This window comes from Camelus bactrianus, chromosome 27, assembly GCF_048773025.1.
Source record: "Camelus bactrianus isolate YW-2024 breed Bactrian camel chromosome 27, ASM4877302v1, whole genome shotgun sequence".
NCBI lineage: Eukaryota > Metazoa > Chordata > Mammalia > Artiodactyla > Camelidae > Camelus > Camelus bactrianus.
In genome coordinates, this window is record NC_133565.1 from 15990532 (window position 1) to 16017869 (window position 27338).

The following is a 27338-nucleotide window of genomic DNA, read 5'->3' on the forward strand; positions in this document are numbered from 1 at the left end:
ACTGACTTGTTTCCTCCTTTAGAGGGAGGTGTAGATGACCTGCCGGGTCATGTGGCCGGGACACCCTAGCTGAGGCTCCAGGACAAGAGTGATCCTCGGTCTCCATGGAGAACAACAGTCGGTGATCAGCGGAGCTAAGCTTTACTGAGCACTTACTATAAGCCAGGAGCTCTGCTAAGGGCTTACATCAGGGACCTCCTTTAAGCCTGACAGCAGCCCATGTGGGAGGAGCTGCTAGTCCCTCTCCTTCATTGATAAGTGATCTGAGGCCAGAAGAGGCCAAGTGATTGTCCCCAGGTCAGACAGAACAGTCAGGGAGCCAGGATTAGAATCCAGGCATTCTGTCTCTAAAACTCTGCTTAACCACTGGGCAGCCTGGCTGCTGCCAGCGTCATAATCATCATCGTAATTAAGGTGCCATGTATTGAAGAGTCAGAGTCATTACATGGCAGAGAATAAACTAAGTGCACAGGAAGCATTTCATTTAATCACCGTGCCAACCTGTGTGGTGGGTATGATTATTCTGATTTTGAAGACAGTCCCATAAGGCTTGGGGAGCTCCTGAGGCTTCTGGCTGTGGCTGACCTGTACACCCCCTCTGGTCTGCCCCAAGTCACAGCCCTGTTTTGAATTCTTGTCATCAGCTGCTGCTCTTCTGGAGGCCTCCATAGCCCCTCGGGGTGAAGAGCTCCTGGCCTCCTGTGCTCACTCCGGGCGCTGGGGCCTGTCCTGACACGGCCAGCCACAGTCTTGCCAGTGTAGACCCCCTCTCCCAGCACCAGAAGGGACTGAGAAAGATCTCTTGTAAAGATCTCAGGGGTTGGATACAAATCACTGTGTCTGTGATTTGTACCCAAGGTGAGAATGCAGGACAGTGGCTTGCGTCTGACTGCAGGTGGCCTCTTTGCAGCACATCACAGTGGTGCCCAGGGCTTCTGGCCCCTACTGGGGACCACAGGTTTTTGTGGTTTTCTGACCCGTGGGGACCATGGGTTTCTGTGGTCAGTGCAGCTCAGAGATTGCCGGGTTCTGGAGTCTTCCCCGGTGCCGAGGGGGTTCTGGTTGTCCACTGTGCCACTGTGGCCAGGTGGGGATGTTCTTGTACCTGGACCTAGAGTGTCGTGTGTGGGAAACGTTTACATTTCTGGCTTGAATGGCAAGTTTAGGTCTAGTCTTTGTCTTGCCATTAACGCTTTAAGTCTGCTGGACACCTGCTCCCTGGTTCCTAGTGGTCGAGCTGTCTCCATGTCCTTGACCTGAAGCATCCTCTGCCTTCCCCTCGAGGTGCCCAGGGCTCTTGGGCAGCTGTCTGCATTGCCTCCCCCATGTCTGTTTTCCCTCTAATTTACTTCTGCAGCTGGCAGTGCTCCTTGGGCACAAAGAGTAGCCTGAGGTCTTCTCTGGAGATGACATTATAGAATCAGACATGCAAGGATCCCCCTGGTGAAGCTGGACAGAGAGTAATTTAGGGATGGCTTCCGGCTGCTAAACTCTCACACCAAATATTTTATGGTCTGTTCATTGGTTTTCCCTAGTAAATACCTAAATACTCTCGTTAAACTGAAGAAATGCCTGTTCTGTAGAGAGCTTGGTAATTCATAACTGAGATTATTTTTTAGTTTTTACTGAGAGCAAAACTAGTAACTACAGTAAGTTATGTTATATGAACAGTATTTTCAGTAGTCCCCAGACTCTTAGAATAAATAATAATTTGAATATGCTAAAAGCCCAGCATTTAAAATGCCCTTGTGTTTTTCTTTTCCTCATCTTGTTCCAAACAAACTTCAGGGTAACTCGCATAAACGCGCACAATTTTCTTTTTTAATGGATAACTGGGGCAAAGGGAAAAATAAATGTAAGAAAAATATTTTGAAGCCAGAGATTGAAAATCTACCAAGTCAGCACCAAACCCCAGCAATGTGCTGGCAGAAGAAACTGCTGGGCTGGACTTGGGAACGATCCCCGGCGTCTGTGACAACAGGAGAGGGCCTGGGGCCTCACAGGCTGTGGTCTGTCCTCATCAGTGGGGTGAGTGCCGCCTCCTTGTTCCCACAGTGGAGGGACACACTGATCACCAAGTGAGCTTGGAGGGCCCCCGGGTGGCCACACGCCTGCCTGGCCTGAACTTTGACCTCTCCCGTGAGGTCGCAGTCCAGCACCCATGGTATTCTGATGTGGGTGTGTTCCTTCTTTTCAAGATGCTTATAATCTGTGAACATTGGTATTGATGAAGGGGGGAGGGTGTAGTGTAGCTCAGGGTAGAGTGCATGCTTATCATGCATGAGGTCCTGAGTTTAATTCCCAGTACCTCCATTAAAAAAAGAAAGAGAATATTGGTATTGATGCAAGTTTGTTTAATGTGGTTTATTTATATAGTTCATGGAGTGAAAGGTACAATTATATTATGGTTCTGTTCTCCCCGCAGGAAAGGAATGATCATCAAAGGTGATGGCTGCAGAGCTCTGCTGGGGGAGTGGTTGCTGGGAGCAGGGAGTGGGAGGACGGCGAGCTTCCCTCTCCCCTCCCACCCTGGTTGCCACCTGCCACCACTCACCTGCAGGGGGAGGGAATACAGGTCCTGGGTCTCTTACCTGCAGTTCCCCAATCCAGCATTTTGGACACTCATTTCCTGGCAGGGCCTGCCTTGCACTGACATGAGACCGTGGAGCATCTTTCTTTATCCTCTTCCTCATTTCACTGCAGAAAGAGGGCTGCCTTTGATTAGGCCTTACTGCCCTAGACCTCACTGAAAGGAGTGTCCCATAGGCGTCAAGGCGCCATATTGCCTGGCGAAATCTGACAGATTCTGATTTTCTGAGACCCATCTGGCCTTGGGGGTTTGAATCAAGGCTTAGGTGCTTGGGACGGGACAGAGTACTGGAGTGTGCCTGGGAGTCACCAGCCAGCCTAGCGTGATTGCGGTGTGACAGCCCCAGTTAGCCGTGCTCGATGAAGAGGATGCAGGCAGGAGCATGCCTGTCCTGGGAGCTGGACCGGATAGTCACACTGTAGTTGCTAAAGGGCCTGGAGCAAGCAAGCTGGGGGCCATCTGAGCAGAGGGAGCACTGTCACCAAAGACTGCTCTTCCTGGTGGGGTCCTGCAGCAGCCAAGTCAAGTTCCTTATGCGTCCTTTCCTGCTGAGTTTCCTGTGGCCCTTCCCATCCCTTTGTTCTAAGATCAGCCGACAACAAGGGAGCATGTTTGCACCTAAAACCAGTGCAGGTGGGGAGAGTGAGAGCTGTGGGGTGAAGCACAGGTTCTAGGGCCAGATTCAACCCTGCCCAGTGCTTGACTTCAGCTTTGTTATGTGGGAACAGAGATTCCACTCACTCATTCATCCGTGCATTCATCCTCTCACTCATGCATGCATTTATTCGGTGAGTGTTTACTTCAGACCATCTGCTATGCCAGGGGCTGGGGGCAGTGAAAAAGACAAATGGGGTAATTGTAGTGAAAACCCTTTAAAAACCACAGAGCACTGGACCATTGTGTTTTACCTGTATGACTTAGCATTCTGGGCATATGTTAATCCATAGCTGTTAGTTTCAGCTCCTGTTAATTTCACCCTTCATGCCACCCAGTGTATCAGCTCTCCAAGGTCCATCAGGGAGGGAGGGGCAGGCCTTATTAGTCCTGAAAGGCTGATGACCAGTGCAGCATTTTGATGTGTTAAATGTCCAGGAGCCACTTGCTCCTCGGTCTGGGAGCACTGGGCTCCTTTTTTAGAGGGCTCTTGCTTCTTATGTGTTTAAGCTTGCTATCTCCCAGAGAGATACTCCTAACGCATTTTTTAGGCTGTGCTAAAAATACAGCTGTTTTCATACAGGAACCAGAAAATATAGGCAAGGTGTGGAAATAAGCAGCCAGTGTGGGGAACAGCTGCAGAGGGGAAAACGAGTTGGGGACATTGAGAAATGGTAATAAATACCGACTTCGGGAGGAGCCGAAGCACCGTTTGGCTCGTGGTCGCCTGGGAGAATGTGGGTGTGCTGGTTACAGCAAAGTTCCTGCTTGGGTGGCCCTTCACTTCTGCGGCTTCAAAATGGGAGTGACATTGCTCATCACAAATTCCAGGCTGGACAGGTTGGCCCGATCCAGGCAGTGAGGCCCACCCAGCAAGCGTGCTGAGCCCAGGATTTGGAGATCACCCATGTTCTGCCTCCGCGTGTTCAGAGATGACCCGGTTGGTGAATGTGGGTGTAGGTCCATAGAGAGACCTCTATTCTGCCCAAGCGCAAAGGCACTGCCAACTGAGAGCTCACCTTTTATCTTAGACCCTTCCTTCTCCTGTTCCTCTGAGGCCTGAAAGTCTCCACAGGAGGTAGGCCGGGCTCTGGGGAGGAGAGAACCATCCTGCAGGTCAACCAGACATTCTCGCCTTTTGTCTTGCGTTTCTGTGATAAATCAGATGACATACTTTGCCCCCCCAGGCCTTCTGTCTTATGGCTTAGAGGTTAGAAATGACTTCTGTGTTTTTCTCAAACTCACTGATAACAGTTGAAATAAATAAAGTAATACTTGTTCATCGTTTACATTTGGAAAGTACAGAGGGAAAAAGGAAAATGAAGATCACACATCACCGACCATTCAGATTTTGGTTAAGCTCTTCCTAAAGTTACTTGTTTATTTATTTGCTGTCCCTGGGGCCTGAAGACACTTGTGTGTAAAATCTTTGCAAAACTGGGACTTAACAGTATGTAGAGATTTATATCTGCTTCCCTCTACATCATTAATTAATCTTCACAATTGTGCCTTTCATAGCTTCCTTCTGATTTACCATGGTCGGCTTTCTCCGGGGTTTGAGTTTTGGGTTGTTTTTCAGTTTTTCACAATTGTAAATCTTACCGCACAGTCTGTCCTTGTTTGTGCACTAGGACCCATGTCTCAGGTTGCTGTACAGTGTGTGCAGTGTGTGCATCTTTGGCTCTGGACTGATTGGGTCACTGGGTGAAGCCAGTTTGTACACGTGTGGGCCTGGATTTACTGCACGGAAGTTGGAGCAGACCTGGTTTCTGTGTGGGCTGGTGCTAAATGTGGAAATAATAGCTATCAAATTAAGGACCTGCCTTTCTATTCACATTTGGATTCTGAAAGTGCATGTTATTTATATCAACCTTTGGTGTTGGTCGGAAGTGTCTGCACCCACAAATCTATGTCAGTCCTTCCACGGCAGCTTTGAGTGTCCAGACATCGCAGCGTGGGCTCAGGTTAATGGCGATAGCTGTTTAGCAGAGTAAGGTCTTCTAGGGAATCCGTTGATCTGAAGAGTCAGCAGAGGGTTACTCACCGTTGACTAATGACCATTCCCTGTGGTGAGGAAAGAACAAACTGGCATCTTGGCCTAGATGTGTGTGTCGTGTGATTTTCTTTCTTTTTTTTTTTTTTTTCTGGTTATGTTTTGGATTTTTTTTTTTTTTTTTTTTTGGAATTACTGCTAACGTTTATGGCTTCTTATTTATGACTCTCAGAACAGACTCTGGAATGCCAGCTTCCCAGGCCTCTGCTGGCTCGGCCCCAGGTACCAGCAGTGAGTTGTTGCACTGTCAGAAAGCCTTGTGGGTCTGTGTCATGATCCCACCCCAGCAGGCCCAGGCTCTGGGATACTTGGCCCCATCGGCCCCCTCTACTGTGGTGGAGGACGGGCGTGAGCCCTCCGGACATCTGGTCTCCCGAGCACTCAGGCTCAGCCTGTGACCATGGAGGGCAATGGATGCTCGGTCCATCTACAGGCCGGTGGAGAATGACCATTCTCTTGGGGAGGCTCAGTGGAAAGCCTGTTCATGGGGTGGCTTTGGAAACCAGTATGCCAAGGGCTGCATGAAAGTCTCTGTTGTTTTCTAGAAAAGAAAAAGCCAAGGAGGGGCCAGTCTTCGAGGGACCGGCGGGAGCGGAGGAACGCCATCCGGCTCACCAACGAGCACACGGTAGAGACGCTGGTGGTGGCCGACGCTGACATGGTGCAGTACCACGGGGCGGAGGCCGCTCAGAGGTTCATCCTCACCGTCATGAACATGGTGAGTCCGGGGCCAGGGGCCTGACCTTGGGCTCTGTTTCTCCTTGGATGAGGGCTCTGGAATCCTCAGTTGAGGAAGAGGCTGGGTTGGGGGATGGAGACATCTGCAGACTTGTGATGCCTGGGCTGCGGGAGGGCAGGGGGCTGGAGAGGCCTGACCTGCCGACCTGTGTGGGTATGCGTGTCAGAGCCTGAGTCTGTCCAGTGATTGGAGTTTGTACTCCTGACCAGGGCCCCCCCAGGACCCTCACCTCCTTACCAGGGCCCCCCAAGACCCTCACCCTCCTGACCAAGGCCCCCCAAGACCCTCACCCTCCTGACCAGAGGCCCCCCAAGACCCTCACACTCCTGACCAGTATCCCCCAAGACCCACACCCTCCTGACCAGCGCCCCGCAAGGCCCTTACTGTGGGTGAGGGCTCCTCCAAAGGGATTCAGTGCTGAGTGAGTCAGCCCCTGCTCTAGGGAGCCAACAGTCTAGTAGGAGGAATCAAGATCAAACTTTAATGTAAAACAGAGCTTGTTATGTGCAAGGAGGGCCTAGTAGGAAGTGGGGGGAGAGCTTATCTGGTTCAGAGAACCAGAAGGAGCCTGTGTATACATCTTATTTGATAACTGAGGAGCAAGGGAGACCTTCACTTGATGGGGGAGGGGGGAGGGGCTGCACACCTCAAACTTTAGATGCAAAAGGATTTTTGCATGCAGCCTACCTCTGCCCATCCCTCCACTCTCCCGCAAGCATCATTGAAGGCCTCCTGGCATTGTGTTAGGTGCCGGGGATGCAAATGCAAAAAGGCCTGGTCCTTCTCTCAGAAGGCAGTGGTATCAACAGATGAGTAAAGCAACTGTGCTACGGAAGAAATCTCCGCAGGGAGCACCGGGGGCCGGGGGAGGCTGGGTAGTGATCATCCTGCAGCGTGGGGCATCATGAAAGAGCTGACGAGAGTGTTTGCAGACTGAGGGAGCGGTGGTGCAGCGGGTGCAGCAGGGCTGCGTTTGGTGAAGGGCGGGCGATGTGATGTGGCTGCAGCCACCTTAGGACTGTGGGTGGAGACATGGACAGGGTCAGGGTGGGGAGGGTGGGTCAGGCATCCCAAGGGTGGGGACCACTGAAGGGGAGGGGAGAAGCGTGTCTGGAGCGAGGTTTGGAAGAACACCCCCAGCAGCTGTGGACCAGAGTGGGGAAAAGGCAAGAAGGAGCAGTGGGAATGGCGTGTGTGTGGGAAGAGGGTCCAAATTATAAGGGGCAGGAGTGAGGATGGAGGAGGTGGTCCTGCAGCGAGGAGGGCGTCCTGGGAGGGAGGACCCACAGGAAGGGATGACTGGCTTAAGGAAGGAGGATGAGGTGAGAGAAATTCAGGGGACCTCCCCCCACCGGGCTATAATCTGGGAAACCTGGGGGAATGGTTCAGCCACTGGCTGGGAAAAGGAGGAGCAGAGCATCTGGGGGACAAAGAGAGCAGTTCTGTTCTGGACAAGCTGGATTCGAGTTCCCCATGGGAGATCAGGGTGAAGGGCATGGCTGGAAAATAGGGATTGGGGCTTATTGGCATCGCACTGGGAGCTGCAGCTGTTGGAGTGGCTGGCCTTGTCCAGGTGGGGAACTTCGGGGGAGCAGAGAAGCTGGCCACAGACAGCCCACTGGAACACCAGTCCCGGTGGGGGAGTGTCAGGGGGCAGAGGATGGGGATGTGGGAGCTGGCAGAAAGGCAAGACAGAGACTGGGAAGAAGTCGTCTCTAAGGAAAGAGGTGAGAGGTGCAGGAAGGGGGTGGTTAACAATACCAGATGCTGCGGGGTCCCTGAGGGAATCGCTTTAGGGGTTGTGGGGGTGGGAGCCAGGTAGGGGCCGGCTGAAATGAGACCAGGAAGTGAAGAAGTAGAAACAACATTGCGGAAGGTCTTGGCTGAAGGATAGAAGAGAGAAGAGACTCACTAGGTGGAATCGGGGTCAAGGAGGATTCTGTAGAGGGAAAGGGGTCATCAGGGGTTACAAGCGTGGGGTTTCAGCCCAGGCAAGCCTGGACCAGGACCCCCACTCTGCCGCAATCGCAGAGCTGACAGGCAGCATCAGAACCTCTCTGAGCCTGCTCGTCCTGCAAAAGGAGACAAAAGGCAGGGGCTTGGCCACCACGAGAGCTCTGTGCCTCGCAGCAAAGGCGTATAGAAAGGGAGTGGGTGGCGAGGGCAAGGCCCTGGTCTGTGCTGTGGGGGGTGAGGGATGGCTGGAGGAGGCCCAAGAGCAAGGAGGCTGGAGACATCGCCAGAGTCACACAGGAAGTCACTGGCAGGTCTGGGACCATCAGGCTAAGCCTCTCTATAACTGACCACGGGGGAGTAGATGGTGAACCCCGCTGCGATCCTGCCTCCTGTGAAGACAAGACTGTGGGACCTCATCCTCTGTTTGCCATGTTGACTGCCCAGTGCTTGGTCTCAGGACACATACCGATTTGCAGGAAATTCCTTCTGTCTGGTCCACACCCTCTCAGATGCCCTGCCCTAAAGCCAGGGCTGCTTTGATGGTGCTTTGGGATTAGTCTTCATGTTGAATTACTGTTTGGACCCACGGTCTTCTCCACATGGCAGGCTCTTCTGCAAAAGCCAACCAGTGATGTGGACCCCCTGGGGGCACTGGTTCATTTTCAAGATGTGAGCCTCTGTGAGCACGACATGAGGCCCCTAGTCACTTTCCTGTGCAAAGTCATAAAATCTGGGGAGTTCCATTAACTTCTCTTCCTTCCTTCCTTCTTTTTTTTTTTTAAAAAAGGCATTTATAATGGCATTTATTTTAGTAATGACAACATTCTTAGGAAAGCATAATTTTAATAGGCTTATCTGCTCAGGTACTTTAATTAGCAGCTGTCACATGCACAGATTTATGATTTATGAATTGTCATTGGTACTCTAGGAGCCTATAGAAGGGATAGCAACATATAGAGAAATGTAGTTAAGTTGAAGCTTGAAAGAGATCACATGAAAGCATCTGGCTTCTGCCTTAGCTTTTCCTAAATTGACCATAAATAAGCCATCTGCAGTAGCTGCCCTGAGACCTTCCTCCTTCATTCCTCCCTCCCGATGTTTCACATTGTGGTAAAAAAAAAAAAAAGTAACATAAAATTGACTCTCTCAGCCATTTTAAGTGTACAGTTCTATGACATTAAGCACATCCCCACTGTGCAGTCATCATCATCATCCCTCCTTGTCTTACAAAAACCGAAACTGTGCACGTTAAACCTAACACCCTCTTATCCCCTCCCCCAGCCCCTGGCAACCACCATTCTACTTTCTGTCTCTGAATTTGACACCTCTAGGGACCTTGTATAAGTGGAGTCACCCAGCATTTGTTCTTTTGTGACTGGCTTACTTCACTCCACATAGTGTCCTCAAGGTTCATCCATGTTGCAGCAGGTGTCAGACTTTCCTTCCTTTTGGGCTGCGTAATATTCCATTGTATGGAGAGACCCCATCTTGTTTGTCCATTCTTCCATTGATTAACATGCAGGTTGCTTTCTCCTTTAGGCTGTTGGGAATAATGCGGTTGCGAACCATGGGTGTACAGTGTGTTTGAGTCCTCGCTTTCACTTTTTTTGGGTGTGTACCCAGAAGTGGAATTTCTTCTGTTAACTTTTAATGGTGCTTGGCCCTGATTTCTGAGAAATATTTCTGTGTTCTCCATTTGCACGAAGCCTGGTCTCCCTGGTGGCAGGTTAATGATGGGTTGCCATCTGTCCAGAGGAAACCCAGGAGGAGGGCTGGGGGGGCCTGGCTCTGCACCAGACTCTTCCACCTGCAGATCATTTCATCTCATTTTTTTTTTAATTGTCCAGGGCCCAGGTCCAAGGAATAAACATTCATTACAACAACGAAAGCTGTAATAAGGCAAAGCTCTTGCTTTGATATTTGCTTTCATAATGTCATCATCTGAACAAAGGCAGCTGTTTTATCCCAGGTGGCGGGGAGGGCTGTACATGGGAACCTTGACCTCCCCACGCGCCATGCGCTGTCAGGACTGAACGGCGGGGGCTGAGCGGGTGTGATGCTTGACTTGAATTCGACACTCTTCACTCCTATTCGGCTGCTTGTACATGTTGTACAAGTTGTCGGAGGCTCCAGATCCTGCTGCTGAGGGCAAATCTGGGACCAATGACATCAGTTTGGGATTTAGATGTTTCCTAACGAGGCTTGCCTAATAAGGGCACATGGCGTTTGTACTTAACACTTAGCCTTCAGTTGTCTGCCCTTGGGGTTTCTTGGCCAGTCTCACACAGACTCTCGCCGCTAGTCGTGGGTCACCATTCAGCAAACTTAAAAACAAGTTACATTCAGACACTGCACCTTGCTTTAAACAAACCACCAACCGTCAATTTCTCAAGCCCTAGTGTTGAAAGTCCAAGGAATTCTGTCCTGCCTGTGGCTGTTTTAGAAAGGGGATTTCTATTAGTAAGGAAAATCATCTTTAAGCCAGGAGGATGGGGAAGGATTATGGCTGGGATGAGGCACCCTGTTATTAGACAAGGCCTCCAGGTGCAGCGGGCAGGAAGGTGAGGCCAGCCAGACCCCCTCTCTCCCCTGCCAGACCGTGTTTCCTGTGGGCCTGCAGGATTGAAGTGGCTCTGTCTCCTCAGCTCCCCTGGACTTGGGAGGAAATCTCTTGGAGTGGTTGCCACCTTCATTCCAACGTGTTTTCTCTCCAGCAGCATTTTATGCTGATGTTCAGGCGCCCAGCCCGCCCTGCCCTCCCCCTTGGGTCTCTGTAGGCGGGGTACTGACTCACTCTTGTGTGCCACTCTGACCCCAGAGGCTAGACCAGACAGGCCCCTGTTCCCAAGGCAGGCCAGGGGCCTGGCAGGGCCCGGGTGTGTGACCACGCGTCTGTAGCTGGGAGCTTTTGGTGTCAAGCACTCACAGGTTTCATGACGTCTCAACAGTTGGGATGTATTAGATCAGCGTCTGTCAGTGGCCCGACGGCCCATGTTTGAGAGGAAGGAAAGAAATGTGTGTTTCTGATGATTGGTCCAGATGGAAGCTTGCTGATTTCATGTCATTTCCCCCTTTTACGTGATGGGTCTTATCATTCCCATTTTACAGAGAAGGAAATAGAGGTTAGTGGAGAGTACCAGGTGCAGAGCCAGTGAGTACGTGGCAGGCTGAGGACTCAAACCAGGGCTGAGGGACCCCCGTACCACCTTATCAAGGTGACAAGCATGTCTCGAGTCTGTCCTTTCTCTCCATCTCTGCCCGGGCCTGTCTGCCGTTACTTCTGGCCTTGACGACTGCAGGGGTTTCTTGCTGGGCTCCTTACTTCCATTTTCTTTCCCCTTGAGTCCTTGCTGCAGCAAGATCTTCCAACAGGGTTAGGATTTTGTCACTAAGCAGAGCTGAGTCCTTTGTGACTTACCCCGCAGTTAACGTGGAAATCCTTCCACTTCTGCTTCTGCGTCCGCCTCCCCCTCCCAGGCCATGTGACTGCTTCACCTGGGCTTCATCCCCTTCTCCACGTCGGCACGGACCCCACCACTGTTTCCTAGGGGCCCCGACTCCTCTCTGACTTGGGGTCTTTCCTTGAGGTGCTCTTCTCCCCAAGTCTTGTCGAGCTAGCCCCTCTGTCTTTTAGGTCTCTGTGTAAATGTCCCCTTGGGGGGACCCTCTTTGCTGACTCCTCTGAAAAGGCCACCTGTTTTCTTTACCACAGCTGTCTGGTTTTTACTTGGTGGTTCTTATCTTGATTTATAATTTCATATTTAATTTCTTTTTAAAAACCGTTTTGCTGCAGAGTTTTTTTTTTTCTTTTTGCTGTTGAATTGAAGCTGGTAAAAATTCAAATTAGAGTGCTATTACTTTAGGATGGTAAATGTAATGCTCATAGTAACCACAAAGAAAATAGCCATAAAATATACACAATAGGAAATGGGAAGGGAATTTAAAAGTTTCACCATAAAAAAAAAAAAAACACTTAAAACATAAAAACATTGGTAATGCAGGAAATGAGGGACCAAAAAAGCAATAAAGCATAAGGAAAACAAACAGGAAAATGCAGATGTAAGTACCTCCTTGTCTGTAATTATCTTAAATGTAAATGGATTAAACTCTTTAATCACAAGACAGAGACGGCAGAATGAATATTAAAAAAATCCTCCAGTGTGTACATGAGACTCACTTTATTTCCAGAGACATACATAAATTGAAAGCAAAAGAATGGAAAGATATTCCATGCAAATAATAACCATAAGAGATCAGGAGTTGTTATACTGATATGATACAAAATAGACTTTAATAAAAAAAAAAGTTGTAAGAGATGAAGGATACTGTGTATGAATAAAAAGGTTTAATACAGCAAGAAGATAACAATTACAAGTATTTATGTACCTATTAATAGACCATTAAAATATATGAAGCAGAAATTGGTAGAATTATAGGGGGAAATATGCAGTTCTGTAATAATTAGAAATGTCACCCCCCCCATACACACCCCAATTGTGGATAGGACAGCTAGACAGGACATAAGTAATTAATGGAGGACTTGAACAGCACAATAAGCCAACTGCATCTAACCAGTATACAAAACGCTCTACCCAACAACAACAGAATATTCCTTTTTTTCAAATGCAGGTAGGATACACTCTAGGATTTATCATATATTAGCTCACAAGTTAAATCTTAACAGATTTAAAAGATACCATATAGAGTATCTTCTCCAGCCACAATAGGATTAAATTAGAAATCAGTAACAGAAAGAGAAGTGGAGAGTTCACAAATATGTGGAGATTAAACAACATACTCTTAAACAACCAATGGGTCAAGGGAGACATCCTAGGGGAAATGAGAAAACACATAAAGCTGAATAAAAATGAAAACCCAACATACCAAAACTTATGAAACACAGTGAAGACAGTGCTTAGAGGGAAATGTATAGCTATAAATGCTTACATTAAAAAAAGAAAGATCTCAAATCAACAGCTTAACTCTATACCTTAAGGAGCTAGAAGAGCAAACTAAAATTAAAACTAGCAGAAGGAAGGAAATAATAAAGATTAAAGCAGAAATAAAGAGTAGGAAAACAATAGAGAAAATCAACATCAAAAATTGATTCAAAAAAATTGAAATTGATGACTAGTTAGACTGATTAATAAAAAACCCTGAAATTACTAAAATCAGAACTGAGAGTGGGGACATGACTACCAATTCTATAGAAACAAAAAGGATTCTATTTTTTTTTTTTTATTGAAGTGTAGTAAGTTTGCAATGTGTCAATTTCTGGTGTACAGCACAATGTTCCAGTCATACATTAATATACCTGTATTTGTTTTCATATTTTCACCATAAGCTACAAGATATCAAATATAGTTCCCTGTGGTATACAGTATAAACTTGTTTATCTATTTTTTATATACCTGTAAGTATCTGCAAATCTCAAACTCCCAATTTATCCCTTCCTACTCTCTTCCCCTGATAACCATAAATTTGTTTTCTATGTCTGTGAGTCTGTTTCTGTTTTATATATAAGTTCATTTGTCTTTTTTGAAAAAATGATTCTAAAAGAATACTATGTATCATTGTACACCAACAGATAACCTAGATGAACTTGGCAAATTCCCAGGAACACAAAGTTTACCAAGACGTAGTCAAAAAGATAGAAAATCTGAGTAGACCTATAACTAGTAAGGAGACTGAATCAAAAATCTTCTAACAAGAGGTAAAAGTGTCATTATATGCTGATGACATGTTACTATATATAGAAAACCCTAAAAGGTCCACACAAAAGCTACTAGAGCTGATTGAAGAATTCGGTAGCAGGTTACAAAATTAACGTTCAAAAATCAGTTGCATTTCTTTACACTAACGATAAATCAACAGAAAAAGAAAGTAAAGAAACAATCCCCTTTAAAATAGCACCCAAAGTAATAAAATATCTGGGAATAAATCTAACCAAAGAGGTGAAAGAATTATATACAGAAAACGATAAACCATTGATGAAGGAAATTAAAGAAGACTTTAAAAAAATGGAAAGGTATTCCATGCTCTTGGATTGGAAGAATCAATATTGTTAAAATGGTCACACTGCCCAAGGCAATCTACAGATTTAATGCAATCCCTATCCAATTACCCAGGACATATTTCACAGAACTAGAACAAATCATAATAAAATTTATATGGAACCATCAAAGACCTAGAATTGCCAAAGCATTACTGAAGAGAAAGAAAGAGGCTGGAGGAATAACTCTCCCAGACTTCAGGCAATACTATAGAGCTACAGTCATCAAGACAGCATGGTATTGGTACCAAAACAGACATATAGACCAATGGAACAGAATAGAGAGCCCAGAAATGAACCCACAAACTTTTGGTCAACTCATCTTTGACAAAGGAGGTCAACTCATCTTTGACAAAGACTATACAATGGAATAAAGACAGTCTCTTCAGCAAATGGTGTTGGGAAAACTGGACAGCAGCATGTAAAACAGTGAAGCTAGAACACTCCCTTACACCGTATACAAAAATCAACTCAAAATGGATTGAAGACTTAAACATAAGACAAGATACAATAAACCTCCTAGAGGAAAACAGGCAAAACATTATCTGACATACATTTCAAAAATTTTCTCCTAGAAGAAATAAAAGCAAGAATAAACAAATGGGACCTAATGAAACTTACAAGCTTCTGCACAGCAAAGGAAACCAGAAGTAAAACAAGAAGAAAACCTACGGAATGGGAGAAAATTTTTTGCAAGTGAAACCGACAAAGGCTTGATCTCCAGAATATATAAGCAGCTCATACGACTCAATAAGAAAAAAATAAACAACCCAATCCAAAAATGGGCAGAAGACCTAAACAAGCAATTCTCCAAGGAAGACATACAAATGATCAAAAGGCACATGAAAAAATGCTCAATATCACTAATTATCAGAGAAATGTAAATCAAAACTACAATGAGGTATCACCTCACACCAGTCAGAATGGCCGTCATTCAAAAATCCACAAATGACAAATGCTGGAGAGGCTGTGGAGAAAGGGGAACCCTCCTACACTGCTGGTGGGAATGCAGTTTGGTGCAGCCACTATGGAAAACAGTGTGGAGATTCCTCAAAAGACTAGGAATAGACTTACCATATGACCCAGGAATCCCACTCCTGGGCTTGTATCCAGAAGGAAATCTACTTCAGGATGACACCTGCACCCCAATGTTCATAGCTGCACTATTTACAATAGCCAAAACATGGAAACAGCCTAAATGTCCGTCAACAGGTGACTGGATAAAGAAGAGGTGGTATATTTATACAATGGAATACTACTCAGCCATAAAAACTGACAAAATAATGCCATTTGCAGCAACATGGATGCTCCTGGAGAATGTCATTCTAAGTGAAGTAAGCCAGAAAGAGAAAGAAAAATACCATATGAGATCGCTCATATGTGGAATCTAAAAAACAAAAACAAAAACAAACAAACAAACAAACAAAAACAAAGTGTAAATAAAGGACAGAAATAGACTCACAGACAGAGAATACAGACTTGTGGTTACCAGGGGGGTGGAGGGTGGGAAGGGATAGACTGGGATTTCAAAATTGTAGAATAGATAAACAAGATTACACTGTATAGCACAGGGAAATATACACAAAATGTTATGATAACTCACAGAGAAACAGATGTGGCAATGAGTGTGTATATGTCCATGAATGACTGAAAAATTGTGCTGAACACTGGAATTTGACACAACATTGTAAAATGATTATAAATCAATAAAAAATGTTAAAAAAAAAAAAAAAGATTCAAATGGAAAAAAAAAAAATCTTCTAACAAAGAGAAGCCCTGAGCTTGACAGCTTAACTGGTGAGTTATACCAAACATTTAAAGAAGAACTAATGAACCAGTCCTCCTCAAACTCTTCCAAAAAAACTGAAGAAGAGAGAAAGCTTTCTAACTTTCCTATGAGGCTAGAATTGCCCTCATACTAAAGCCAGATAAAGACACTACAAGAAAACTCTAGTTCATTATGAATAAGAAAACAGTTTCCCTTATGAACATTATTGCAGAATTCTCAACAGAATACTAGTAAACCAAACCAGATTATGCACCTTGACAAAGGTTTATTTCTGGAATGCAAGGATGGTTCAACATACAAAAGTTTATCAATGTAATATACCACATTAACAGAAGGAAGGAAAGAACACATAATCATCTCAATTGATGCAGAAAAAGCATATAATATCACCCACCTTTTATGATAAAAGACACTCAGTAAACTAGGAATAGATGAAAACTACCTCAGTGTCATAAAACTACATATGAAGAGCTCATCAAGAATGTTGTTACTCGCGTGGTGAAAGAGTGAAAGCTTCTCTAAGGTCAGGAACAAACCAAGGATGCTTTCTTTCACTGTATCTATCCAACAACATAGTGCTGGAAGTCCTAGTTAGAGCAGTTAGGCCAGAAAAAGAAAGAAAAAGCATCCAAATAGGAAAAGAAGTAAAACTATCTGTTTACAGATGACACGAGCCATGTAGAAAACCATGAAATTCTATGCACAAAAATAAAAACTAATAAAAGAATTCAGCAAAGTAGCAGAATACAAAACCAACACACACAAATCAGTTGCATTTCTCTACCTAACACTGAACAGTCGGAAAAGGAAGTTAAGAAAACCATTCCATTTACAATATTGTCAAAAAGAATAAAATCCTGAGGAGTTAATTTAATCAAGGGGTGAAAGACTTGTACATTGCAAACTATAAAACATTGTTCAAAGAAATGAAAGAAGATATAAACCAATGGAAAGACACTGATGTTACTGGATTGGAAGTCTTATTATTAAGATGTTAGTACTACACAAAGCAATCTACAGATTCAGTGCAGTCTCTAGTAAAGTCCTAACAACATTTTTAAATTTATTTTTTAAACTTTTTTTTTTTGTGGGGGAGGTAACAAGGTTTATTTTTCGGTGAAGGTACTGGGGATTGAACGCAGGACCTCATGCATGCTGGGCATGCACTCTACCACTGAGCTGTGCCCTCCCCTTAACATTTTTTTCTTGCCACAATTGAGAAATCCATTCTAAAATTTGCATGAGATGTCAAGAGACCCTAAATAGGCAAAACAATCTTGGAAAAGAAAGAGTTGGAAGACCCATATTTCCTGATTTCAAAATTAACTGCAAAAGTGTAGTAATCAAAACACTGTGATATTGGCATAAGACAAATGTATAGACCAATGGACTAGACTAGAAAACCCAGAGATACATTCTGACATACATGGTCAAATGATTTTCAACCAGACCAAGACCATTCAGTGGGGAAGTGACAGTCTTTTGAATAAATGCTGATGGGAAGACTGGATATGTACATGTGAAGGAATGAAGTTGGACCCTTATCTGAGCGTCATATACAAAAATTCATTCAAAATGGATTAAAGACCTGAACGTAAGAGCTAAAACTATAAACCTCCTAGAAGAAAACATAGGGAAAAACTTCATGATGTTGGATTTGACAGTGATTTCTTGGATAGTACACCAAAGGCGCAGGCAACAAAAGAAAAAATCGACCAATTGGTCTTTACCAAATTTAAGTACTTTCTGCATCAAAGGACACTATCAACAGTAAAAAGGCACCTCACAAAATGGGAGAAAATATTTGTAAATTACGTATCTGATAATATCCAGAATATCTAGAGAACTTCTAAAATTCAACAGCAACAACAACAACAAAACCCCAAGCAACCAGATTTAAAAATGAGCAAAGGACTTGAATAGACATTTCTCCAAGGAAGATATACAGATGGTCAGTAATCACAAGATGGGGTGCTCATTAGGGACATGCAAGTCAAAAGTACAGTGAGGTATCACTTCATCCCCACTAGAATGCTATTATTAAAAAATGTGAAATAGGAAGTGTTGGCAAGGATATGGAGAAATGGACGCTGTTGTGCACCGTTCTTGGGACCACAGAATGTTGCAGCTCCTTTGGAAAACAGTATGATGGTTCTTAAAAAAAAATAGAATTACAACATGATCCACTTCTGGGTATATACCCCAGAGAAGTGAAAGCAGGGTCATCATGTTCATAGCAGCGTCATTCACAATATAGTCAAAAGGAAGAAGCAACCCAAGTGTCCACTGAAGGATGAATGGATAGACAAAATGTGGTGTAGACACTTGACTATTACTCAGTCTTAAAAAGGAAGGAAATTCTGACACATGCTACAACATGGATGAACCTTGAGGATATTCTGTTAAATGAAATACGCCAGCCACAAAAGGATAAATACTGTATGAATACATTTATAGGAGGCACCCGGAGGAGTCAAATTCATAGACACAGAAAGTAGAATGGTGATTGTCAGGGGCTGGAGGGGGCAGGGAGTGAGGCGTTATTAGTGTTTAATAGCTGCAGAGTTTCAATTGGGAAAAATGAAAAAGTTCTGTAGACGGGTGGTAGTGATTGTTCCACAACAATGTGAATGTACTTCATGCCACTAAACCATGTAAAAATGTGTAAAGTGGTAATTTTCATATTATGCATATTTTACAGAATTTTTAAAAAACCCACCCTGATTATTATCTGTCTTTGCACCATCTGTGAGTTCATCGGGGTGGGACTATGTATACACACGCCTTCATCATTTACCTCCTTACCTTATTGCCTGGTGTAGGTGCAGACGATCAAAACTATTTATGGGGTCTGTGACCTCATACATGAGCGACTAATGTAATAGTCCAACATCCTTTGCAAGGGATTTAGCCCTGAAGCTGTGTAAACACTGACTTTCCTTTTTTAATCCCTCAGTTAATTTACTTTTGAAAAGCCTTTTGTATTCCCAGCATATCACACAGAGGTGGTGTCCTAAACTGTCCTAGAAAGTATTTCTACATAACGCACTTACGTGTTTCCACCTCCCACACAGCCCACCGTGCTATGGGCGGTCCCCTTCAGCCCCACTCAGCTCACATCCTGTCCTTCAGGGAAGAGGTATCACAGTGGAGCAGATGAAGGAAGTGCTGTGGGAAAGAACTATGCTGAAAACATGCTTGCCTGCTACAGACGACTTCACCTCTGAGTCCTGTTGAATCAGTCCTCAGAGTTAAAGAAATGGCTGCACTGAGAGCAGAACCCCTTTGGTAATTTTTGAGGACTTGTGAAGCATGGAAGGGGTACCAAGACAACCCTGGCATCACGCAGAGCGGTTTTGTTTTAAAATAAGGAAGAAAGGGTTTTTTTTAAACCACAGCGCAGCGAGCTTGGCTCTCATCTCAGCCAGGGGTTTTGATTATAAGCAGTAGAACCTGGATCTGGGTGAACTGAAGCAGACAAGGAATCATATTTTTGGAGGTGTGTATGGAGGAGCCCCCAGAATCAAAAGGCTAGCTCACCAGCCTCAGAACTGGGGGGAAGCTAAGAGACAGGAGACTCAAGGGAGTCCAGGCAGCAGGAGAGAGCAAGGTCAAGTTCCGGCCAGGAGCGTGGGCTGGTCTCTCATGGCTGGAGTCCTGCTGCTGCTTCTGTGTCCTGGGAACGTCTCCCCACTGCCTTGGCTTCTTTCTCCAGGGTTTCTGTGACAGGCAGAGTGAGTTTCCACCCGCCTTGGTTCCTGCAGTGGAAAGAGGGTTCCTTCCTTTCTCCAGAGCTCACTCAGAGGGCTCACCCAGTATTTCCCCCAAAGAAAACAGCATCTTTAGCCAAAAAAGAAAAAGAAATTTAAAAAGTGCCAGCGAAGTGTTCAGCCGCTACACAGACCAGAGCATAAACGAGGTTCATTCACATGACATATGATTCTGTGGTTCTGCTCTGGGTATGCACACAGCATGAATTGAAAGCAGGGTCTCCAAGAGATACGTGTTCACGCACGTTCACAGCAGCATTATTCACAACAGCCAAAAGGGGGAAGCAACCCAGATGTCCATCGAAGGGTAAACAGAATAGGGTGTGTGTGTATGTGTGTGTGCGTGTAATTGATGATTAACTCAGCATTAAGCAGAAAGAAATTCTGACACCCGCTACAACACAGATGAACCTTGAGGACATTACATTAAGGAAATAAGCCATTCACAAAAGGACAAGTTCTGTATGAGTCCCCTCACAAGAGGTGCCTGGAGTAGTCCAATTCATAGAGCAGAAAGTACAATGGTGGTTGCCACGGGCTGGGGAGGATGGAGGGAAGAATGAGTTATTGTTTAATTGGTGCAGAGGTTCAGTTTGGGAACGTATTTAATACTCCTGAACTGTATACTTAAAAATGGTTAGGGTGTAAATTTTATGTTGTATGTATTTTAACACAACTGAAAATAAAAATAAATTTAAGTGAGATTGACTCACCTAATTCCATTCAGTTGTGTTTATTGGGCACCTAATGTGGGACTGGGGACTCTTCTAGGGACTGGGGGTAGAGTAGGGACCATGACGGGCCCCATCCTCTTGGAGTTCATCGGATGAGAGTGACAGACAGTCCTCAGCACACAAATCAGTGAAGTTTGTGCAAATGTTATTAAGTGCTATGCAAAGATCCAGGTGATAGCAGGTGGTTGGGGTGGTCAGGGAAGCCTATGATGAGTGACTCTCCACTTAGATGGGACGGCGTTAAGCTGACCTAAGGAGCCAGCCAGTGGGGGTCAGTCTGCCACTTGGGAGGCACAGAAAGGTGGTTCCTGGTGTGTGATGAGGAGGATGGGGCACAGGGGCCAGGGCATGGAGAGCGGATTTCAAGGCATGTGAAATGGGAAACTGCTGCAGAAAAGTGGCATACACTGATTTGTGTTTTCAAAGATCCCTCCCCCTGGCTCTTGCTGCAGAAACTAGAGTCCTGCTGGGCTCTGTGTCCCCAGCAGACCGCTCACCTGTGCAGGTACACTGTGGAAGGAGGAGCTTCCGCCTGACCTGGGGCTCCGAGTGGGCAGCACTCCCCGGGGGGTGCCCTGACTTGGCTCTGCTTGGTTTCCCAAGTATGCTATAGTGCTTTTCATGTACATAACTTGATTTTCCTTTGGTTGGGAGGGCACATGGTGACACAGGAGCAGGAATATTTTAAAGAACAAATTGCAGATGGAAACAGGTGGTGCTGAGACTAGAAACCCTGGACTTGGGCAGCCAAATTGGAAAATGGGGCCCCTTGACAGAACTTTGGTTGTTTTCAGCTTCCCTAACAACTACGGTGGAATGAAAACCTGAGCCATTCCAGGTTTTTCCTCCTTTGGAGGAAGAATGACATCAATTTGACTCAATTACCACGTGAAGCAGACAACAAGCCTGCCTCTCTCTGGTGTTTACTAGCAGGGTGTTTAGAGCACTCACTGGCTCTCCCACCCTGGGGTGCTTGTTGAAGGCAGATGGCAAGGCCCAACCCGAGTGTATCTGATTTAGTGGGTCTAGGATGGGCTCCAGAATGCATTTCCAACAGGTGCCCAAGCGATGTGGGTGCTGCTGCTTTAGTGACCCCACTCAGAAGGACTGTGCTGGAGAACAGGGTCCCCTCCAGGGTGGGGGTCTGACTAGGTCAGATGGTAGGGTGTCTACTGTACTGTGGATTCCATCTGTCCTTGGGGCGGCCCTGAGTCACGCAGGTAGGTTATGCTCTTGTGAAAACCTTGCCTGGCTTTGCAAACAGCTCCTCCCTTAGAGTCCCCATTGCTTACTTCTCTGGTCCCTGTCTGCCCTTCTCTGGCTGTGTCCCCAAGTCGCCCAGCCAGGGGAGCCCTGCAGTGTGCCGCTGGCAGCGGGTCCACCCGGCTCAGCCCCCAGGCTGCCAAGGAAATGTGACACATGCAGCCAGGGCTCTGAACACTGTCCAGGACTCAACCAGGGCTGGATGTTGGAGACAGAATTTCCAGACGATTGGTTGTGCTGTTCCCTGCCTAACCAGGTGTCTCCCTAAACATCCTATGGCCGCCACCTGCAAGACGACTCCTGAGTGTAAATTTCCATGGGAAAGAAAGACAAGGAGACTCTGTTACGTGTCTTTGAGGCCGGCTGCTTTGTGTTCTGTGGCTGTTGTTGGATTTTTGTCTGGCTCGCCTGGCTTGGAGCTGGGCCCCGAGGGAGATGCTGTGTGTCGCCTGCCCCTGCCCACGCCCTGCTGAGCTTAGTGGGACTGTGGGATGCTCAGGTGACAAGACACTTTAACCATGGTCAGGCTCCCATCCCCAATCCCCCGAACATGAGCATCCTAATTACACGTCAAGGGGGGCGTGCCTTCCTCCAGGCTTATTAGAGAACTGTGTTTTTAGATCAGGAAGCTTTTTATTTTTAATTAATTCAATAATTTTAATCTGGTAAAATACGCATAATGGAATTGGCCATCTTAGTCATCTTTAAGTGTTCAGTATCATTAAGTATATTCACACTGTTGTATGACCAATCTTTAGAACTTTGTCATCTTGTAAGACTGAAACTCTTCACCCGTTAAACAACTCCCCTCTCGCCCTCCGTCCCCGCCTCTGGAGCACGGAGCTTTTCTCTCCTCCAGCTCACAACTTTTTTGTGTATTTGCTCCAAGAAAATTTCTCCTGGGTCTCTGGGGTCCTGGTCACGGATGCCCTGAACTGCCCTCAGCTCAGCCAGGAGAAAACGGGCAGAGTTTGTTCCTACAGTTTTGTTCTCCCTGAAGCTTGCATCATTCCGTGCGGGTTCTGTTTTTCATGCTGCTTTCAGGGGGCTTGTCAGATCACCACTGAGGATTGCTTTCCTGCGTTATTCCTTTAAACCTGCAGTGGTCTTAAATGTCTTTGGCTGGTGTCACCATTCCAGGCAGTGTTTAGACTGCACCTTGAAACCCCATGCAACTTGAATTTTCTCCCTCAGGATTTCAAGTTCTCATTCTTCCTAGCTTTCATGTTTTGAATTGAGGTTTTCCAGTTTGGGCCCAGTCCGAAGGCTGAATATTTCTGGAAAAATTTGATTTACAGCCATTGGGTGGTTCTCAAAATCTGAAAACAAGGAAAAAGTTATGTGCTTTCCCCTTCTTCAAGCAGGTTTGGGGATAGGTAATTAAGACATGACTTCAGAATTGGCCTACAGATGGTCCAGCATTAAAAAAAAAAAAAAAAAAGACTGCTATTTTGTTCTTGACGAAAGAAAAATTTTTCGTGGTGGGGGAGTGGATGAATGAGAACAGAACAACTGAATGTGTTGTATTTTTCCTGTGGGAAAGAATATTAAATTACAGAAAGATTCTATTTTGCTTTAATAATAGTTTTCAAAGAGTAAAATCCAAGCACTGACACAGCTAATTCCTCTGTCACACAGATGCTGAAACGCTGTGTGTGCCTGGCCTCTGATGCCTGCGTGCCAGACACTGTCCAGTTTCACATGGCCTGAATTAACTGTGGCCACGCTGTCGGCCATGGTCACCGCTTTATGTTGCTGCTGATGTACTGAAGAGAAACTTTTAATGCCCCTGCTGCAAAAGTCTCCCTGTAGAGCCTGTCTATCAGGAAAAAAACAGCAGCTTATCCAACACCAAGTGAAAAAAGGCAGACAGAGGAAAACAAACGCTATATGATCTCACTCATATGTGGAATCTAAAAAAATACTGAACTCGGAGGGGGAGGGTAGAGCTCAGTGGTAGAGCATGTGCTTGGCAAGCACAAGGTCCCGGGTTCAATCCCCAGTACCTCCATTAAAATATAAATAACTCTAATCTACCCCCCCACCAGAAAAATAAAATAAAATAAAGTGAAATAAAATAACTGAACTCACAGAGAACAGATTGGTGGCTGCTGGAGGCGGTGGGTGGGGGGCATGGGAGAAGGTGATCAAAAGGTACACACTTTTAGTTATAAGGAAGTTCTGGGGATGTAATGTACAGCATGGTGACTGTAGTTAATCGTTCTGTGTGGTGTATTTGAAAGTTGCTAAAAGAGTGCTTAAAAATTCTTTCACGAGGAAAACAGTTGTACCTATGTGAGGTGATGGATGTTAACGAAACTTACCGTGGTAATCATTCTGAGATATGTATATATTATATATCAGATTTGAGATATATATATATCTGTACACCTGAACCTATTACAATATTATATATCAACATTATCTCAGTAACTTTGGGGGGAAAAGGACATAATGAAACAAAAGTATTTCCTCAATTAAGAAAAAGAATATTTGAAAGGTTCTCATCTCTTCCTTCTGTATCTTACACTACTACCTTCATCACCTGCTCCATTGGAATTCCCTGCATCCTGCTCTCCATACTATAGAAAAAGGATCTCAAGGGGAGTGTAATAATCTGGGGGTCCTCGAGTCCAATGGGTTTTTTTCCTGTCTCTGTCAACTTTCATTCCTCCACCTTATTTGGGGTTTCCTATCTCACTTCCTCTTGAAACACTTGTCTCTGGTGTCCTGATATGGAGAACGTTATAAAAAAGTTCTACCAGCGAGAGGAACCTACCCTTTTCTGTCACTGTAACTTTATCTCATTGACAGACTTTCTCTGGAATGAGGACTTCAGGGAATAAAGGAATATGGCCTCTTTGGACAAGCCTGGATTTGGATTGGGGTCATGGTTGACTGTCCGTGGGTCCTGAGAGGGTGGCTTTATCTCGTTGAGTGGAGGTTGGTGGAGATACCAACCGTGAGGGGTTGTGATGAGGGTTAGAGATGGCCCACAGGCGTGGACCTCCCCACGTCCCTCCATAAAGATCCCCTTCAGCCTCCCGCAGGAAACCCAGAATCATCTGACATCCATTTCTTTTTTTTCAAAATCAATGGTCCTATACAGTTTTTCCCAAGCATCTGATTTCCAGCTGATCTTTGCATGTATATGTATGTATGCACACATGTGTGTGATTCCAGAGTTTTCCCATCACATGCAGGTTCCTTGGGGGGAATTCATATTTATGGGAGCTTTTCAGTCTCAGAAGGCCTTTTTAAATAAAATCTGGGTTATATATCTCACATATATATATATTTTGTTCCAGTGAGACTTTATGAAGATCGATAATTGAATTTCACATAATTATTCTTCTTTAGATTTCTTTTTAATACTGGAGTAACACAGTTTATTATTTAAAATATTTTAGTTAATGTAATTTTTAATGAGTAGAATTTATTTTTTTATTTCTAAATTAATGCATTTATATTTTATTCAATTATATATTAGATTTATAGAAAAATTAAATAGATAGTACAGAGAGTTCCCATACAGTTTCATCTATTACTGACATCTTACGTTAGTGTGGTATGTTTGAATTAAGTAATGGACCAATATTGCTACATTATTATTAACTCAAATTGCTAGTTTATTCCGATGTCCTTAGTTCTTACCTAATATCTTTCTTTTGTTCTATGATTCCATCCAGGATGCCCATAGTTTTTAAAATTTGTGTATTTATATCTTTATTTCTTTTCTTCTCTCTTGACAGGTATACAATATGTTTCAGCACCAGAGCCTTGGAATTAAAGTTAACATTCAAGTCACCAAGCTTGTCCTGCTGCGACAACGCCCTGTAAGTCCCCATTGGCATAGTTACGGGAAACGTCACTGGTCTCCAGGCTTCCTAGTTACTGTTGAGTGTGGAGGAGTCGTCCAAGTGTTGTCTGTCTTACCGACCTCCCTGGGTCGGCACATGGCAACAGTGTGCCCTGGGCCAGGAACCTGGTGAGAGGAGGACAGGCACCGTCCCTGGAGCTTGCTGTGCATGTAATCTTAGAACCTGTGGGGAACCCTGAGCCGCAGGCTTGCGTGCCTCCCTCCTTCACTCCCGCACGTCTTGTGTGGACAAAGTGGATGGCGAGGTCTCGGGGATCGTGGCTACCCTTCTGGAGCTATACCCCAGCTCCAGGCCAAATTTGGATTCACCATAGCGTTGTTTTCTGGTCTTTCGATTGAGTGCATTTCCTCCTGACAGTGTTACCTGCAGAGTCAAGCAGTGAATGTGAGACCGAGGGTCCCGTGCCCGGTTGGGTACACTGTTCAGTTTGCTGAAAAGGAGAAAACTTTTCTTTAATAATGTAGTCTCCATTTGAACTTTTAAATAAGGCCCCTGATGGCCTTTCTCTGGGTCTCTGCATCTGCCTACCAGCGCAAGGGCAGCACAACATTGAGTGATGTCCCCCCTACCCCAGCGACTATCTCTACATTAATGTCCACGCTGTGGTCTGAGCATAAACTCGGGCTTCCCTGGGCGTTTGCTTCTGTAACTGGCCCACTGATTTCTTTTAGGCCAAGTTGTCCATTGGGCACCACGGTGAGCGGTCCCTGGAGAGCTTCTGTCACTGGCAGAACGAGGAATACGGAGGTGCACGGTACCTCGGCAACAATCAGGTTCCAGGAGCCAAGGACGACACGCCGCCCGTGGATGCCGCTGTGTTTGTGACCAGGTAAAGCTGGCTTCAGCCTGGAGCTGCAGACATGTGAGGGAAGATGTTTCCTGGAGAGGCCAGAGGGTTATTTGCTAGGAATTCAGGCTTGGAAATCAGACTTGGGGCCACCTGTCTGAACCTTGGTTTTCTTCATCAGTAAGATAGGGATAAATGATAGTCGTCCCTCCGAGGCGAAAGGATTAAATGACCATAGGAAGCACTTCTCAGTGCCTGACCCAGAGTAAGGACATGAGTGTTGGCCACTATTGTTGCTCTTGTTATAAATAAAAAAGTACTCAAATCCTAGTTATCCAAGAGTGTTAAAATTTCCAAGAGCATTCATCTACTTCCTCTCCCAAACACCAAACAGAATGCTGGCTGGAAAGAGCTCACCTGTGTTGCAGGCTGCTTCCAAACCGGCTTAAGCGCACTATTGGGCAGGGAGCCAGTACCCCAAGTGTCCTGTCCACGCAGGACTGTGTGTGCTGTGCACAGCCCCACCCACGTGCACTCTAGGGACAACAGTGGTGGACGGAGATGCCCGTGGAATCCATGTGGAGACTCTGAAGTAAGGAGCTAAGTTTCTTCCTATGCCGCAGAGCTGGAGTTTCTGACTGAGAGGGAGACCAGAGGCCCGGCAGTGGGCGGTAGTAACCAAAGGCAGCTTTCCTTGCAGACAGCAGCAGTGTTATTTCCATTTCCTAGGGACTACCACAAACTGGGTGGCTTAAAACAACAGAAAACGATTTTCTCACAGTGTTGGAGGCCAGAAGTCTGAAATAAAGGTGTGGGTGGGGCTGTGCTCTCTCTGAAGGCTCCGAAGAGGAGGGTCCCTGCATCCTTCCTCACTTCGGGTGGTTGCTGCAATCCTTGGCACCCCTTGCCTTGTAGATGTGTGACTTCAGTCTCCTCCATTGTCACATAGAGTTCTCTCTGTGTCCAAATTTCCCTCTTCGCGTTAAGGACACCAGTCATTGGATTGGAGCCCGGCTTAATCCAGGGTGACCTTATCTTAACTTGCTGACATCTGCAGTGACCCTCTTTCC

General features: G+C 45.6%; 1 protein-coding gene across 4 annotated transcripts in view; it reads left to right on the forward strand.

Moving 5' to 3' along the window:
- ADAMTS17 (ADAM metallopeptidase with thrombospondin type 1 motif 17) overlaps positions 1–27338 on the forward strand; it is a 302738-nt gene that overhangs the window by 47368 nt on the left and 228032 nt on the right. For all 4 annotated transcript variants that reach the window (XM_074353935.1, XM_074353937.1, XM_074353936.1 and 1 more), the window contains exons 4-6: positions 5843–6015; positions 25353–25436; positions 26153–26310. In XM_074353935.1, the coding sequence (XP_074210036.1) occupies positions 5843–6015; positions 25353–25436; positions 26153–26310 (415 nt within the window). The remainder of the gene's footprint in view (positions 1–5842; positions 6016–25352; positions 25437–26152; positions 26311–27338) is intronic.